Raw genomic sequence first — 18,449 nt, 5'->3', positions numbered from 1 at the left:
ACTCAGGCAGATATTGAACAGCGAGAAGACAATGCACTCGGTCGTATTGCACGTAGCCTCCTTACTGGCGACCGGAAATACTATTTCGTATTTTGCTGGCGGTAGTGCTTACATCTCCGTAAAAGGGCAGGAAGAAAGCCGAAGATGAACGATTGAAGACCGAAAGCACTCGTTTCGCCTAAACATCCTAAAGCCCAAAGCTTGCTGATCCGACTATTTAACACAATCGAGAAAGGTCGATAAGTTTTCACTCTCATACGTGAAATCAAAAGGTGAAAAAACGCGCATGCACTTGCTCTATGTAAAAGATAGGTCCAACAAATAAAATTATGGGGGATATTTAAGCTTCGCTTTTAATGGTATAACGAGAGAGCGTATGTACTACCATCCGACGTATAAAGCGTCGCTTTAACTAATACGTTGAACGTACCTGCGTAATCTAGGGGCAACATGAATGCAAGGGTCTTCGGCAGGCTGATCCAGTCATCACCCTACCCAAGGAGAGACCCGAGTTGGCAGCTCCTTTTCAAACGTAACGTCAGGCAACCCTACGTCTCGTTATTGCGCGGTCAGGCTATGTCAGCTGCCAGCTACCGCCCGCCAGCGCTATGCTCGTGATTTTTCGCCCACAATGCCGACTGGTTTTTTGGTGAAGCGGCGGCTTTAAGCTATTGCATTACAGTGCCTAGAATATAATGCATAGTGTGCCAACCGAGGGCGCCGAGGTGGCACCGAGAACAAGTGGCAGCCAGCGACTGCCGCCAGGGGCGCTGCTGACAGTGGGTGAAACAGTGATAACGAATAAGCAAATTCCGGACAACTGGCGGCAGAGTAAAATGAATTTGATTTATAAAGGGAACGGAGAAAGGATGCACATAAAATCCTACAGGCCAATTACCATAACATCTGTTATATACAGGTTGGCCATGCAGGCGGTGAAATTAAAGATGCAAGCATGGGTAGAAAGCAACAAGATTCTGAGGACTTCAAAACGGCTTTAGAAATGGTAGGCGCTTAGATGATAGCCTGTTCATACTTACCCAATGCATCGAAATATCTAGAGTGGAAAATAGACCTTTGTATTTGGCCTTCCTGGACATAAACGGGGCGTACGACAACGTGAACAGGAAACTCCTGCAGGAAGCATATTAAAAGAAGAAGGTATCGGTTATGAGATAACAGAGCTTCTACAGGAGATACCGGGATAGCAAAGTAAAAAATACATGGGAAGGGTTAAGAAGTACGGAGGATGTCAAAGTATGCAAAGGATTAAGACAAGGCTGTCCTCTATCACCGGTGCTGTTCATGCTTTATATGATAAATCTGGAACGGAGGATACAAGAAAGTAACCTAGGTTTAAACCTGTCATTTAGATTAGGTGGAAAAAGCGGTAGAGCAGCGCCTCCCCGGTTTGATGTATGCAGACGATATTGTGCTGCTAGCTGAGAGTCTGGAAGAATTGCAAACTCCCGTTAAGTATTGCGGAGACGAAGGGGACGATCTAGGCTTCCGTTTTAGTGAAGTTAAGTCGGGTGCGGTGATTTTCAATGGCTCAACTGATCAGGGCCTAAATACCCAGAGTTGCAGAATATTGTTACCAAGAAGAAGATCGGCAGTGGCGCGAGAGGAGCCCTCGCGCTAGGCCAATCATTAAATCATCCTTCACCCTATCGCCATGTTGAGCTGTCTTCTCGCTTGTCACCGCCTAACGTTTTGGTTGGGGGTGCGGGGTACATCATCCCCATCCTCGCCTCGGAGCATGGACGACATCCGTACGTCGGGACCATCGACCGAGAGCCCTGGAACAACGCCGCGCAGCTTCGCCCTAGAGTGAATCCGTCCGTCCGTCCGTCCGTCCGTCCGTCCGTCCGTCCGTCCGTCCATCCATCCATCCATCCATCCATCCATCCATCCATCCATCCATCCATCCATCCATCCATCCATCCATCCATCCATCCATCCATCCATCCATCCATCCATCCATCCATCCATCCATCCATCCATCCATCCATCCATCCATCCGTCCATCCATCCATCCATCCATCCATCCATCCGTGTGGAATGTTTTTACAGCGGCGGTAGGAGTGTGCGTGTCTACCCGGAAGTAGGCCGAGGTGCTCGAAATCGAATCGAGAGATTCCTTTGGCACGTTTGGGTCTTCCATTTGCCTAATGTGCAATTCGTGCCACATCCACCAAGGTCGAGAACAAGAACACATTTCCGCTGCTCGAAAGAGTTCCACTCTGGCACATTCATATTAAACATGCCTGTTCTTTGCATGGCCAATTTATCTGGACATGGTATGGCTCTTCCGTTGTAGAGCGAGAAATCATCAAGTTCTAAATTTAAGGCGACAAAAAATTATAAAAGTAAAGTATAAAGCTTTTGATACCAAACGTGTGTTGATTTGCCATGATGATGATGATGATGCTTCCGCAGACTTACTGTGCTCAGTACCCCTAATCGGCGTCTGGTGGTAGTCACTACAACCGGCGACACCTTTTCCTATGGGAAACTGACAGCGCACGGCACACTAGACAGTATATTCTAGGCACTGTAACTACGTTAAAACACCAGCGCGTCAGTCTGGATTACGCAAGGAGTGCGCATCAACGAAAGAACAATGAGCTTCTAATAGCTGCAGAACTTTCTGGCACAGCAAAAAATGGGAGTAGAGATGCAACCAGGCGCCTATATTCATAGACGACAGAACACTTTAACGATAGTACTGAAGAACACTTGCACAAAGACAACCATTCACCGCATGACAACCGCGCGACCCGCAGTTCCAGGATTGGGCGCGTCGGCAGGTGGCGCTTGATGTATAAATAGAATAATGGTTTAGTTAACCAATATAAATCAATAATTAATATATAGGGAGAAAAATGAGCATGATAGCTACTGCTACCGCCCCGTTTCAAAGGGGACGCTCTTATATTCCATCCATCCATCCATCCGTCGAGAGTAGAATAACTGTAGTCGAGAGTAGAGTTATTGTACAGGCTTTACCAGAGTTGTGCGAAGGTGCCGCATACGCAATCAAGTTGTGTAGCGAAGACATACGTCGCCTTTGCGAGAGCCTAACATCCTGACTTGAAAGTAGTCGAGAACGAATTACTTTGGCTGTCCCAATTGAAATAAGTCATCGTCGCTACAGCTCGCACACAGCGTGGCACGCCGTAACGATTTGGGATGATGCAATGCAGCCGAGGTGCCCGTCGGATTGGCTTGACGGCGCTGCACGGTTGCTTGGCAGCGAAAGAAAAGGAACGCGGAACTCTGGCAAAGCCTATATAGTAACTCTAGTAGAGAGTAGGAGCACGCGAGCAGCCTACGTGCGAGGGTAAAAGAAGTCTGGTCTATAATCAAACCAAACTACACTAAGATAATTTAGTCAATTGCAAAACTTCAAAACTACACAGGCGCATATCGCAGTCCTGACAGCAAACAGCGAACCTACATCTATATAACGGAAAGCACGAACATTTTACACATAACAGGCGCGTTCCCTTAATAAACAACTGCGCAGTTAAAAAAATATGAGCCCGCATGAAGTCTTGTACTCAGGCGTAAATGCAAAATCCTTGCATCTGTGAAGCCTTAAACCCCACGAGGGATCACCAATGATGTTGACAAGTTCCGCGCACCCTCTTCCAACAAACGCGGCAAAACTTTTGGCGCAGAAAGAGAACCTGCAGCAATACCAATGTCATGCACCTAACGCTGCTAACACATTTAATGTACACACAAATAAAATTTACAAAAGGTGTCTGTGTCTGTTCTGGTGCTTATTCTCTCGCAGCCCTTTGTATATTAAAGCTTTCCTTTTCTTTCCTGTTGACATTTTAGTCGTGCGCACATGCTCTGCGATATGTTAAGTGGGACATCAGATGTCTTCATAAAATAATTTGACAGGTAGTTTTGGGCGTTTCCTGTGCTGTTACAACGTCAGAAGATAAGGTGAAGTCTGAAGTTTCCATATTAATCATGTGGCTAGGAGCAACATCGACAGAACGCCAGTGCAGCCACATGTACTATGTAAATGCGTTTGGACCAAGTGCACCACCATATTTAAATGCAATATTGAAAGGTAATCAAATGAAACAACCAAACCCACGGTAACATTTCATACGTGCCCGCGGACTTGCAAGCATATTTTCAGTTTAAAAGAAAGGGAAAGGATGTTCGAGGTTAGTCTATTACAATCAAAAGAAAAACGAGCCTGATGACTATGAATGAGTGTAATGAACTTTATTGTTGCAGCTTTTGGCATAGCCGCGTTGGCACCAAGAAAGAGGAACTTCACCAGCTGTTACAAGGGACAATGGAACGTTCCGCTCTTGAACAAATATACCACGCGCAATGTATAGTTGCACTGAGATTGCCGAACCAAATGCACAGAGTGGAGGTTGAAGAGGTGTGACAAAGACCGACACACCTGCTTAAATCAGCACTTCCACCCGAGAAAAGAAGTATAATAAATATCACGTCATTCATCCAACAGGAGCCATTTGTCCCTTTCGGAGTCAGGTGAAAAAAAAAAAAAAGAAACAGAACATTTACGCTTCCTCCAGAAGCATCCATGCCTGGCAAGCGTTCTCAATTAACAAAAAAAAAAAAAAAAGTCAGCTGCTAGTTTTCACTGTAGTAAGTCCACGCTGATGACGCCGTTGAAAGGCCGTGCGGTGGGAAGCTCGTTGTCGAGGAGATCAATGATTGGTGGGTATCCGAAACACAAAGGGGCTTCGCTGTAGGGACGTCGAATAGCTGTAATCGACAGGAAGATGGCACTGCACATTGTGGCGGTAGCTTTCCTCGAAAACTAAGCCGGGAGCGTTGGCGCACATTCCGGAATGTGTCAGTGCGTCCGCCACGGCTCTTTCCGGCACGGTTCTAGAGAAACCTGAATAGTGGCGAGAAAAGATTACACTCGCTGGAGGTGCATGTACGTTGCCTTCGAGCCCCTAGAACGGGATTGTGACGACCGGCGACAGGAAAGACGTGTGGTACGGCCATTTCAGCTGGCCGAAGGGGAAGCCTGGGAAGGCGGCCGGAGGCAGTGAGTGGCCCAAGTGCGCCGAGTGGAAGAAGGCCGATGCTAACGCGGGATTAGCGTATAATGCCGGGTGGAACAGAGGCTGGCGCGGCGCGTACGAAAACTGCGGCACCCTGGGAAAATACGACGACCCAAACGCAGCAGCTGGTTGTGAGAATGTTGGATGGTGGAAGGGTCTCGTAATGGAGGGCATTCTGAACGGGAAGCCACCGTGGAAGGCAACCTGGAAACCTCCAGGTCTCCTGTGGTAAGAAGGCACCGTCATCGGATGGAAGTCGGTAGGTCCGATGACCTGAACATCCGCTTCATTTACGTAGAACGGGTACCTGGGAAGGTGGCCCGTACGCCTTGGAGGCGTGGTGTGGCCGGCATCGGGTACCTTTGCACCAGGAGGTACAGACTCTCCGCTGTCGCTGGCTTTGGCCTCCGGAGGGGCTGGGCTCGCCGGTGAGGGTACGGGAGTGCTGGAAGGCGGGAAGATGGAAGGCCTGGGCTTGGTACGACGGCGCGGAGGTTTCAAGTCGACATCCTCGCCAGCAGAGAGAATCTCGGGAGGTGCAATGTCCCCTCCAGGCTTGGCGACAGGAGCGGTTTCATCGGTCTCGTGACTGGCAGGCTGCCTCGAAGTTTCGGTGGGCTCAGAGCTCGTCGGAGGCGCTAATGTTGAAACACTGGATGTCGCGCTCGACGTAGAGGGAGACAGTTCAGGGATCTCTTGAGCCCCACGTACTTCGACAAACTGCGCAGTGGGATCCGTCGCGGGAGCGATGGTCTGGTCGTCGTCATCGCAAGGCTCGTCCTCAGTAGTACCATGCTGGTCATCCGTGCGGTCTACGGGGAAAACCACAGGTGGCAGAGGGGCGACGGGAGGCGGACGGCTTATGGTGGCGCCGGCAGGGTCTTTCATGGGTTCCACTCCTGGCTCGTTTGTTCGCACGTCGGCACGAAATCCTTGAGCGTCTGCAACGTAGTTGACAACGCGCACGCGGCCATCGATGTCTCTCAGTCCGTACGAGCCCACCTTGACGCCATTGGTACTCTGCTCCTTGTGAAAGCTGCTGCCAGAAGAATGGATAACATCGTAGCCAAACCTGTAGTTTCCATCGCTCTGCAATGAAGAAGATGACAGCGCAATGTAGCTTACCACAATAAGTTGTTTTTTTTTTTAATGTAAGCGCTCTCCACTGTAAACGGGAAACAGGAATGTAACACTTTTATGTGCCACAGTGGTGCGGCGTTGTTCACGCAAGAGAGCACTTATTCGTGGCTATTAATGAAAAATCAGGGGGACACTTATTAAGTTCCGCTTTTAAGAGTATGACGTGATAGTGGTTCCACGTTCGTGTGCTCCATGTACCAGGAAAGCAAGAACACTGGAAGGTTTGTTCTTATTCCCTCTCCTTCCCTCAAATGAGCAACCAGAATAAGCGCCTTCTTCCAACTTTTTGATATGATGTGATGTCGTCAAGTCACACAAACCCTCGGAGAATCAGTGCTCGGCTATGTCAGCTGCCGGTTGCCGCCTGCCAGCGCCATGCCCGTGGTTTTTCGCCCACAACGGCCTATTTTCTGTGTAAAGAGGCCTTTAAGGTTCTGTTAAAACGCGTGCTGTACCTAAATACGCCCAGGAAACAGCGCCGTTTCTTTTTGAAAGCACCAATGAAAATATGAAAAAAATAGCAAAACTAAGGACATTGTTGACGCTGTGAATACACTGTGAGCAATAGTCAGCAAGATGTGATCAGGCTCAGCCGGCAGCTTATGCAATATTTGGAAACGACAAAAAAAATATAAAGAAAATAACTGAATGTCAAAGTAAGCGCGTTCTCAAACTAGAACAAGTAAGCTCCATCGGAGCGTGCCAGGACAAAATGGACGTGCTGAGCGAAAGCACGTGAGGGAGACTAGTGGATAATGCACTCACGTCTTGTGTCTTGAAGTGCGTACTCGTGCCGCTGCGTGTTGCAACCCTCTGCTGGTTCACTGCACCACTGCTCGCAACTGCAAGCACGCTCGCCAGTACCACAACAAGCTGTGATAAAGAACGCCAGGTGTCAGGTCAAGTAAGACATGCGTAGATAAATGTTACGCAATGTGATCAAAAACAATTTCTATAGCTGTGTGCTGAAAGTTGTAAATATGAAGTGACGGTTATAGAAGTGGGTTATTCTCACGCACCAACGAGCCGACTACACGACTGGAAGCCGCAGCTTACAGCTCGTGGTTTTTGCGGCGTAGCCACTAAAAGCTCTAGATTATTATATAGTGACCACGTTTTCAAATACTGCGAAAGAAAATTTTGCATGGTGACGCTGGAACATACCTACGAGGTTATTAAAATGGAAACGATTTGCTTGAACAACACGCTTAGCCGCATGCACTGCGAGCAACAAACGCACCCTCACCTTCATGGCTGCAGGCTCAGGGACCACCACGACGCGCTCACACCGTCCTCCTGGTCGTTAGAATACGATGAATCCGCTCCGGTTGCTCGCATTAAGCCTCCGCGCGAGAAATGGACATCCGGAGGAGGACGACTTCCCCTTATAAAAGCAACGCCCCGGCGTGTAACAGAAAAATCAGCAACAGCAGCCAGCGAGTCACGTGACAGCCTCGCTCCCGTGTAAACGGCCCGGACACCGTCATCACCTCGCCTTCCTTCGGGAAGGAAGCGCTTCATTTCAAGTTCATCCTCCGGGCCTCCTCGCCGCTCGGCTTTCGCTGCACGAAAACAAACGGCAAAGGGGGAGCCTCCTCTGCCGTCACAACCGGACAGGCCGCGCCCGAGGACGTGAACCCGTGCCGGCAGCGGTCAGTGCGACCGGCGGCCACGGCGAGGGCGCTCCATTAGGCATCGTACCCACCCATTATGCAGCGCCCCGTCACGAATATCCGATGGCCAAGCGGGGATGGCCCGCAGCACAACCATAGCTCGAAGCTGTTCGAGGTAAGCGGCCGTTGTGTTTGCAGCGGAGCAGCCCTTCCTCGTGCGGCGCGCACCGCTGGGATGACTACCCCTTCGCGGATGTCGACGCGCGGGCGCGCCGATAAGGCCGATGGCTCATTGCCCCGCTCGAAGGCAGGAAGAAAACAAACAAGGCAGCGGCAGATAGTTAAGCGATGATCCCTGCATGATGAATAATACTTCGCTTCACTGAGAATCGGCTCTACTCCGTGGTACAAAGAAGGCAGCTGCTATGCGCTGTGGAGGGATAATTGAATCAACCCGAAGAAAGATTGCCTGGCCTTTAACTCATAAGCTCAGAAGCTTGCTATCTAGAGGGATAAGTTTTTGTCTGAAGCTTGCTGGGGTAGGGTTGCCCCTCCCGGCACATGACGGTAGAACCAAACGTTGCTGGGAGTGGCATTTGCCGTAAAGTGAGCCTAAACTGGTCGCAGCTGATAATGCCGATAGTTAACTACTTTGTTATCATGCTGAACCACGCGTACAATTTTTCCAGAAGTAACCAGACTACAGGGTCTGTTTTTCATTCGTATGGTGGACTATATATCCACGCCAAGTTCAAGCGTGCACGCTTGAACTTGTCGATCGCCGTAAAACAAGGAGGAGCACATGACCTTAATTTTTACTACGTTTGATCTTCCGGGAAGATTCGTCTCCACAATACGGAAGAAACCAGAACATATATGGAATTATTTCTAGCAAAGACGATTCGTTCTGAATTAGTTTCACTAACGCGCGAGATTTCCAGAACGCAAAGCAGTGGCCTACGCAAGTGAGATTTGCAGCAGGCAGAGTTTCATATTGTGAAACGAGGCAACAAGCAAACACTGTATCTACCCTAACAAGTAGTAGTCGCGAGGCATTCAACAGTATCTTGCACGTCTTGCATGTATTTGCTCGCGGTGGTATATGTATGGACGTTTCCGTGCGATGAGGTGCGTGTGCGTGTGCGTGTGCGTGTGCGTGTGCGTGTGCGTGTGCGTGTGCGTGTGCGTGTGCGTGTGCGTGTGCGTGTGCGTGTGCGTGTGCGTGTGCGTGTGCGTGTGCGTGTGCGTGTGCGCGTGTGCGTGTGCGTGTGCGTGTGCGCGTGTGCGTGTGCGCGTGTGCGTGTGCGCGTGCGCGTGCGTGTGCGTGTGCGTGTGCGTGTGCGTGTGCGTGTGCGTGTGCGTGTGCGTGTGCGTGTGCGTGTGTGTGTGTGTGTGTGTGTGTGCGTGTGCGTGTGCGTGTGCGTGTGTGTGTGTGTGTGTGTGTGTGTGTGTGTGTGTGTGTGTGTGTGGTAGTTACTTCGCTCAGGTAACCATCTGCAGTCAGTCTACGTAATGCAGCGCGCGTGACGCGTAAACGCAGCGTTTATGATGGGCACGCCACTGTCCCTGGCCTGCCCAAATTAATATCGGTGGCGCCTGCTAGCAGCTAAACGAAAGCAACAGGCGTGCCGCAAACAAAAGCAGAAGTGGCGGGGACGGACAGCTAATGCGAGCTGACGTCGTCACCCGCGTGGGGCTGTGAACGGCTTCCAGATGTAAAAGCTGCACGTGGCCTCTCCATCTTCAAGGTGACGGAAGAGAGCAATCGGCGCCGCCCTAACGAGGCGCCGCCCTAACGAGCCGAGCACCGCACGCGCTAGGAAGCAATCGACCCAGGACAGGGTATCGCTTCCCCTCAATGCCGTACGGCGGCCTTAGATCAATAGGCCCAGAACGCGGTGCCCGAGATGGGAGGAGGAACGCTGGCACGCGCGATGCCAACGAACTGTCTTTCGGAGATGGTTGGGTGGGCCGCCCAGGGGTCCATCGCGGCCGGCGCGATTATGGTAATGCAAAGAAAAAAAAAAGGGGGGGGGGGGTTGCCACGCGGCTAAGTACGGACAGGCATCGCCCATTCCTGTGCTTCGGGAGCCACACCTGACATCTCCTGGGGAGCGTCGAAGAAGACGCCAAACAGCGGTGCCCGTTCTTCCTCAGGCCTGTCCTCGTGTGTGCGAGCATCCGTTGAAGCGCTGCGCACTGGCTGTCCGGTCACCAACCTCACGAAGAGGCAAACAGCACACGTGACAGGAGGGTGGCACTCCTGGAGCCTGCGTAATGTTGGCAGGATGGTGTGCGCCGTTGTGGACATATTGTATATTACTTTTTCTAAATGCATTCCAGGGCAGTTTGAGCATCAAATTTTCGTGGTCATGCTTTTATGCCCGCGGACCAAACGTCGCACTCGATCTGAAAGATAACGTGTGTACCAATACTAGTCCAAGATATTCTTCATGAGCAACAATGAAACTCCCCCTTGTCTTACTGAACATGCGGTCAGAGAGAAAAGTTTGTGCTGGGCGTGGGGTTCGTGGAAAGCGTATTTTCTCTAGAAAGCGACGGAGTAAATGTGCCCTTTTGCGCTTCAGTGTTATTACAGACATGCTTCGCACGAGCAAAGAAAAATAAATCGGGATGTCAAACCGGATTCTTTTTTTTTTTTTTTTTTGTTCTGCTTCATGTACGTCTTTCCGGTTCAATCCCGGGTTCGTCTACATAACAGCGTTCGGTCCGGGATCGTAACAGTTCAAACAGGTTCGGGGCCAAAAAAAGAAAAAAAGAAGTTGAATGTGGATGGGTGCTGTAATTACCTTTCCAGTATTTCGATTTTGATTTTCAGTTTTGGCTCCAAGGCCGCCATACCTCAAGGAATAACAGGATACCGCTGCCCCTCCTCCATTGGTTACCTCAATTTTGTCGGTGTTTTGACTCATTCAGTGCAAAAATAAATAAAAATGTCAGGCATGCCAAGTGTTACGACGTGACCCATCTGAATATACACACCACGGCTGGATGTGCACGAATTCCGAGTTATGGTTGGCTTAATATATTTATAGCAGAATTGAAATTTCAGTGGCATTTTGTCTTTTTTAGCTTGATCTAGCTCTCCTAAGCCACAGTCCTGTCATAAGAAGGTTTCTCGAAAACATCTATATCGGGATAATGTATTTATTTGAATATTATACGTAATAATTCAATGCTTCAGGCTCTGTAAAAGCAAAAATGGAGAGAGAGAGAGAGAGAGAGAGAGAGAGAGAGAGAGAGAGAGAGAGAGAGAGAGAGAGAGAGAGAGAGAGAGAGAGAGAGAGAGAGAGAGAGAGGGGTGTTAAAAATTAAAGTGCACTGCAGAATCTGCATTGGAGTAACGCGAAAGCACGGGTGCTGCTGTTAGTTGCTTCTGGTTGCTTCTAGTTGCTTAATTCACTTCTTATTTACCAATTTTAGTGTTTGGTGCTTTCAAATTGCGCGCCAATCCCTTCATATGCCCTTTCCGGCTCTACCTCTGGTTGCGTGACGTCACATTCTCTATTAATCCACTTCTTGTTTACTCATTTTGATTTGATTTGAACATTTATTTCCGCGACTGGTGTTGCGAGGACAGCCAGGGAAAAAGCTGTATAGACAGCTTGAAAGGTCCTGGCTTCCTCTAACAGAGCAGCATTGACGGCGGCGGAGTACAACATCAAACAAAACGTGAGGAGAAAAAAAAACATATGTTCGGTACAGAGAAAGAGACATGTACGTTCAGTACGCAGCACATTGTACTTGTACAGTACAAAACTACACAAACATTTGGGGCAATTCTTTCAGAGAAATATTGGATACATCTATATTTTCGAAGCAGCAGAACTGGTTTAGAATTGTCGGTAAGGTATGCTGCAACATTTGTTTGCCATAGTTTGTGCGGCATTTCTTAACATGCCAAGGTTCTGCTGCGCGGGTATTATACACAGTTCTGCTTTGCTCTAACCCAGCAAGTGTAAGTAAGAAGTGATCATTTTTCATTATGGCGAGTTTATACTTACAGCACAGCCTATAGTGATACATGGACTTCATTTGTATAACGTTGTGTTGATGGAAAAGGCTTGCAGTGTGGAAGGAATACGGCACTTTACACGCAGTGCGTATAATGCGTTTTTGTAAGAGAATGAGTTTGTTGATATTTTCAGCTGTTGTTGTTGCCCACACCATACATCCGTAGCTGGCTATGGAAGAGAACAAAGAGTGGTAAAGTAACATGTTAACTGACGTAGGGAAATTAAAGCAACTGTGGCGCATGATACCAACTGTTCTGGAAAGTTTCTGAACTACGTAATTAATATGCTCATTCTGCGACGTATCCGCGGCAAAGTAAACGCAGAGAGTTTTCACAGAATGCACAAATTCTATTCTGGTATTGTTTAATTCCAGTAGAGGGGGTTGAAAGTGTTTATGACGTGGGTGAAACATGACTGCTGCAGTTTTGCTAACGTTAATCCTTAAGTGATTATCAGCCGCCCAAGTATTTACATCTTTTAGGGTTTTATTAGCTCGCTTTGCGACATCTGCAAATCTGCTGCCTTATGGCGAGCTTGCAAAAAAAAAAAAAAAAAAAAAAAAAAAAAAAAAAAAAAAAAAAAAAACAGGCTAGTGTTATTTGCGTACATTATGTACTTAGCAGTGCTGTCGATGTGGACAATAGCATTAACATAAAGAACAAAAAGAAATGGACCCAAAATGCTCCCTTGCGGATCGCCAGAAGCTACCGCTTACAACTGGGAGCATTCACCGACAATACTAACAAACTGAGACCTATGTCGCAGGTATAAGGAAATCAGCATATGGGCTATGCCTCTGATGCCGTAGTGTTCCAATTTTTTTAAGCAGCACAGAGGGTAACAAGGTCAAGCGCCTTTGAAAAATCTAAAAATAATCTAACTACCATGTTTTTGATTCAAAATTTTTTGGTATGAATTCTCTTTCTGAGCAAGGAGAGCTAACTCAGTCGACCTGTTTTTTCGAAAGCCATATTGAGATTTTAGTCTTTGGTAATTTCAAATTGCGCGCCAATCCCTTCCTATGCCCTTTTTCGGCTCTATTTCCGGTTGCGTGTCGCCACAACCTTGACGTCACCTTACTTTACTGATTTAATTAACTATTTTAGTATTTGATACATTGAAATCTGGCGCCGAGCCATTCGCTAATGAGACCATTTTAACTTTAATTTGTCATTTTTTGCCTCTAACTTATTGGCCTAATTATTTTTTGCGCACATTACGTCACCCTCTATCGATTGACACCACTCATTAACCTCTACAACTTTTCAGTTACAACTGCTGTTGTTAGCAGACACTCAAATAAACAAGAAGAAGAAGAACGCGCCTGTGCGAACTCCGCTGTTGCGATGCGTGTCCGTCCAATCGCTCGGTCCAGCTTCGACTGACTCTCTAGGTATTCACATTTCACACCTTCACATCGTTCTTCCCACGGTTGAATCCTGGTTACGGCACGTACACCAGTCACACACACGTCAGAGACGGCTCGCCCTCTCTCCTCACGTGATCTTCTCTCCGGTTTCGTGCGCTGCGGCGACGGCCGTGAGAAAGTTCGTTGTAGCTTTGGCTGGGCGCGGTGTTGAACAGCGGCGTCAACGTTCGATGGTCAAGGTAAACAATGCCTAAGCGGGCGCTTTGGTCGGCGTAGTCGGCGTAGCGCTGACAGCTGTGGACACAATTTTGCGTGTTTTGCTTGTAATTAATTACCTAATTAGTTTATTGACCTAATTATTACTTCAAACAACATTACGTCACCCTCTATCGACTGACCACCTCTCATTAACCTCAACCACTTCTCAATTACTCGCAACTGCTGCGGACACGATTTTGGGGATACGGCCTACGGACACGGTCTGCGGACACGGTCTCCGGACGCGGTCTGCGGACAGAAATCTGTGAACATAGTGAAATAACGCTTTCGCGTTAATATATCTGGTTTTAAGGGTCAGAAGCTGTAGAATCAATGGCTCCAGTATGCCGGTTCTCTTCTTGGGATGCTCGTTCAGCGTCCATGCTTTATAGTAGCCCTTCTTTCTAAGAGGGTACACATACAACAGCGCAGGACTTACAAATAATCTACCTTGGAAAAGAAATAGAAGAAACTACAAAACGTGCTACGACAACAGAAAAAAAAAAAAGAAATAATGCAGTGATAACAAAAACGAAATTCATTTTTCGCTACTGATGAATCACTTATGCTCATTTGCTTACTCGTTTTGATTTAAAACACTTCCAGCAACTCACGCTCACGTTCTGATCTTCCTTTACCGATAATAATGGCGTGGTGAAACCGAGAGAGATAACGACAGTCCTTAACGTTCAATGCTAAGTTGGTTCCCGTGCCAGATAGCTAAGGTAAGCCACGGTCAATTATATGAGTTCTGAACTAATAAAGGTAGACTATGCATGCGAGTCTTATTTAGGAACAATTATTGCGCTACTTATACCACTTCCTTCCCAACATTATCTCAATACGCGGGTTTAAACTCTAACGTCACAACAGGATAATTTTATGTTTCTGTAAACTTCATACCACACTGATTGTTAACGATAGTTTAGGTAAAATTTTTATTGGCATTCAGCTTTCACCACGTCAGCCACCCTTAAGAACTTCCGAATGTGCAGCCAACATTCATAGTTCAGTTCGTCGAGTTGCAAAGAGCCGTCAGGTAGGCAGCAGCACTCCACCCGCTTTCTGACTACGCCTGTCAACTTCATATATTCGTCCAGGCCCGTCAGGCACGGAAGGCGCAGGGCACGTCGGATCATCGCCTCCGCCTGATCGGCTTGCACGCCAGCGCTTTCCTGGACAGTGCTGAGAACGTTGGGGTGTGCGGACACTAATTCGATGGCCTGTGCACAGTAATCACTGTGGTCGCCCATAACGAATCGAGTGGCTCTTGCGACAAGACTTGCGTTCCGTGCTGTTACGTTCCGGATGGCGCGTAGCTCGGCGTAACGCCACCTGTACACAGGGACGTCTGCACGAACCAGGCTATAATTTTTCTCGATACCCGATGACAGCATGTCTAGAAAGGAATCATTGATGTCCAAGCTGCGCGCTGCAAATGACAACTCGGTGAGCGTTTGGCTTTTGATGATGGCGCTTGCCAGAAGCCGCGACTTCTCCGCGCTCAGCGCTAAATCTTTCACTTCAATTTTTGTCAGAATAGTATTCGATGCTAGCGCGTCAGCCAGAAGCCCGTCAGCACAAGGATCTTGCGCCTGATTGTCCCTATGAAATAAGTTGTCAAAGGCGATCAGCATTATGCTCTTCAGGGTGCGTGTTTCCGCAATGTAGGCTGCAATGGCGGCTTGAGCCTGAGTGAGGAGACGGCGTTCTACGCATATGCGCAGCGAAACCACATGAGTGCACGATGACAGCACCGCTAAGGTTCCACGAAAAAGCTCAATGAGGTGCGGGCTCAAGATGCTGATAGTCAGGGACGTCAGTTCCGGGCACTCGGGCAACACAGAAAACGTTCTGGCGTTCACGACATAATCTTCAATGTGCACTGCTTTGGCCAAGCGGGATTTTCGAATTATGCTGCATATCTCCTTGATGTCAGCATAAATTGGAAGATAGGTAATGTTGATGTCCTTCAGACTCTTGTTGAGCGCCAGGGCATGGAAGAAGGCGCAGCATTCATCGTTGGAAAGTCCTACAAGGTCAAGGGCAAGCGTCAATAGCGTGGTATTTTTTTGCAGCCCCAAGAGCCACGGATCAATCCTAGATGCCGCATTTCCGATGACAATAGTGATTGGGTCCGGCACAGCGTGGAAGGAACGACGCTTTGGACACGTGACCTTGAGGTGACGCAGGGCGGTGTTCTGAGAGATTATCTCTGCGAATAAGGCGTTCTGTTCAGCAGAATAAATAGAGTAAACGTCGGTTTGAATGGAAAGCGTCTCCAGCGTCTTCGCTGAAAGGATGGCTGTCACGAGGGACTGAAGTGCGCTCATTGGAATCAGCTGGGGCATGATTATAGTGAGCACCTTCAGCGCAGTCCCTTCCTTCCGCAAGTAGGCGACGAAGCAGTCTAGAAGGACAAAGCTGTCCAATGTGAATATGCAAGCTCCGACGGTCAGATCACTGATGGTGTTACTCTGCAGTAGCATATAGAAAAAGTGTTGAGCGAACTCACTACTCATCTTTAGAGCTGCAACATCCAATGCAGTAAGTGAGGTTCGACTCTGCTTCTTCGGGGTTTCTAACGGTTGCGTACTGACCAAAGATGCGCAGCTTCGCCGGGATGCAGCATTATTCTTGTCCGAGGCGCTGGCAAGCTTTCTCAAGACTTTAACCAAATTTTCTTCCCAGTACGGGATGCAAGGAATATACGAGATTGTCAGTTTTCGTAAGGTACATCTGTTTTGGAGTATGCTGAGCAGAAGAGGGTTTATACCCAGTGTAAAATTCAGCTCTAAGGACATGATGCACCGATGCAGCGTGATTACATCGTTTAAAAGGGCCATGGCGAATATTTCGCGTTCATTCTGCTCTTGTAGCCACAACTCTGTGAGCTGAATGCCCGGTGGACTAGCAATGGCCAGTTCGCCCACGCCTTCTTCTCTTATTTCAAGGTTAATGTGCCACAACAGATCGTTGTACTCTGCAATGCGTTGAGCCAGCTGGCATACCGGTGTTCCTTCGCTTCTGGTGCAAGGCAAGACAAATGGCGGGTGCGTTCGGGGTATCCATAGTGGTGGAGCTGTCATGATGCGTTCAGCGAGGACTACTGCTGTTTTCCGCAAATCGCCGATTCAAATGATGAGCAGGTCTCCCTTCAAGGCTGCGGAAGAAAATATCACAAGGTGTAATGATCCCCTGGGCGCAACTACAGAAGGAAGATGTGTGAGGTTACCACAATGAACAAGAATAAAAACAAATGAAGCCCAGATAGCCCAGAGAGCAATAAGCGCTTCCTTGAAGCTAACGCCGTGCAGATTGAGACTCTGAAAACGATATAACGCCTCCCGGGAAATTAAGAATGCCAAAAGCAGATCCTTAATAAAAGCTATGCCATATCACTTTGAACGTTACTGAGGCGATGGGTCACGTTTTCAAATGAATGTGTCAATAATATAGCCAACCGGAACATTTATGCAGTTCATAGAGTATTATTGTCTTTGGTTGAAGGTGATTGATATTTAGATTATTATCAATATTTTCATAGGTTCTCAAGCTAGGGCTATCGGCTGTTGACAAGAGGGCCGTGGATTTGGATTGCACATCATTCGTTGAAACTTGCGGCTTTATTCTCAAAAATTAGTAAAAATTATTTTAGCTATGCAGGGTGTATAACGCCAGTTATGCTATACAGTAGCTAATGGTTCGATCATAGGCCATATATACAGGAATGCGTGGCAAGAATAAGCGAAATGAAATAATGACACCATTATAATCTTAAGCGAAATTTTATGCGAATGGGCCGAGACATTTGCTGAGAGCTTAAGGTCGAATATATCATGCGAGCTTTGCACAGTTGCACCACTTATTTAAGATGAAGGCCTTTCAGGCTCATGTAACGAAATCCCATGTGCGAGAGTTGTGTGGGAGATTCCGCGAGATGTGTTTGCAATCCGGCCCGAACTTGCACGCGCCCCAAGGATCGAAAGCCACGCGGCAGGAGCGATGTAGTGCCGTCCAAACACACTTGCCGGAGAACGTGTGACAGATACTGCGATTTTTTTTTTCCCTGTAAACCAATTATATTGCGACGGGTATTGCGCCAAACGTCCAGGCAACACCCTGAGCCTAGAGGACTGCCCAAGTCCGAGAGCGGTCCGAGGAGCGATCTGAGCGCGGTTCCAGGCAACCAACTTCGTCGTCTACGGCAACCAGCAACCACTTCATCGTGTACGCCAACTAGCCACTGATTGTCTCCGCTTCGTCGTCAACTATAGTTTGTATCACTGCCCCCCTCCTCTGTAGCATCGACTCGATGCGATGCGGTGCTACTAGGAAGAAGTTAGCGAAAGGGTACACAAAAGTGTTACAAGGACCCAGCGGCGTTGACGAAAAGTTCAGTCATGCACGATCATGATAGCGCTTCAGCCGAACCACGTGCACGACTTCAGGACGCTGTGGCCTTTGGGATGGAGCTGGGGCTAAGGGAACTACGGCGTAGGTGACTTCACTGATAAGGCGAACAATCTCATAAGGGCCGAAGTATCGGCGTAGTAACTTTTCAGATAGGCCGCGATGACGAACAGGTGTCTACACCCACACGAAGTCGCCCAGCTCGTAAGTGATGATTCTTCGGCCGAGGCTATACCGAGCAGCATCATTGGCCTGTTGTCGATGGTTTCTGAGGCGTGCTAGTTGCCGCGCTTCCTCAGCACGCTGAAAAAAGATGTTGGCGTCAAGTCTGGCGTCAGAGCCGCATGAAGGACCAACTGGCATCATGGCATCCAACGGCGTGCTCACTTGGCGACCGAAGACAAGCTGGAACGGGGTCAGTCGCGTCGTCTCTTGAGCGGCGGTATTGTACGCGAAAGTTATATAGGGCAAAATCGAATCCCAGATGCGATGTTCTGCATCCACATACATAGAAATCATGTCGGTGAGGGTGCGATTGAGGCGC

General features: G+C 48.4%; 3 protein-coding genes across 7 annotated transcripts in view; all 3 read right to left on the bottom strand.

The window, feature by feature from the left end:
* The window catches only part of LOC146208411 (uncharacterized), a 76,088-nt gene that overhangs the window by 7,984 nt on the left and 49,655 nt on the right, over window positions 1-18,449 (bottom strand). The window contains exon 2 of one of the 4 annotated variants that reach the window (XM_084593501.1): window positions 9,926-10,098. The exons of the other annotated variants lie outside the window; for them this stretch is intronic. Within the exon in view, the coding sequence (XP_084449627.1) occupies window positions 9,926-10,009 (84 nt within the window). The 5' untranslated portion in view covers window positions 10,010-10,098. The remainder of the gene's footprint in view (window positions 1-9,925; window positions 10,099-18,449) is intronic. 4 annotated transcript variants of the gene reach the window in all.
* LOC146208414 (uncharacterized) lies at window positions 4,231-8,900 on the bottom strand. 2 transcript variants are annotated; one of them, XM_084593463.1, is made up of 3 exons: window positions 7,456-8,900; window positions 6,981-7,088; window positions 4,231-6,164 (listed from the first exon to the last, which is right to left on the bottom strand). In XM_084593463.1, the coding sequence occupies exons 1-3, from the start codon at window positions 7,465-7,467 to the stop codon at window positions 4,965-4,967; spliced, it is 1,320 nt and encodes a 439-aa protein (XP_084449589.1). In that variant the 5' UTR covers window positions 7,468-8,900; the 3' UTR covers window positions 4,231-4,964. The 2 variants fall into 2 exon arrangements, with proteins under 2 accessions (XP_084449589.1, XP_084449597.1); XM_084593471.1 differs by having other exon boundaries at window positions 7,462-8,896.
* Window positions 14,417-18,174, bottom strand: LOC146208413 (uncharacterized). Its single transcript, XM_084593451.1, has one exon. The coding sequence runs from the start codon at window positions 16,579-16,581 to the stop codon at window positions 14,431-14,433; it is 2,151 nt and encodes a 716-aa protein (XP_084449577.1). The 5' UTR covers window positions 16,582-18,174; the 3' UTR covers window positions 14,417-14,430.

The sequence above is a fragment of the Amblyomma maculatum genome, chromosome 1, assembly GCF_055883805.1.
Source record: "Amblyomma maculatum isolate TAMU_Amacu chromosome 1, ASM5588380v1, whole genome shotgun sequence".
NCBI classification, from domain to species: domain Eukaryota; kingdom Metazoa; phylum Arthropoda; class Arachnida; order Ixodida; family Ixodidae; genus Amblyomma; species Amblyomma maculatum.
This window is presented reverse-complemented; position numbering and strand designations above follow the sequence as displayed.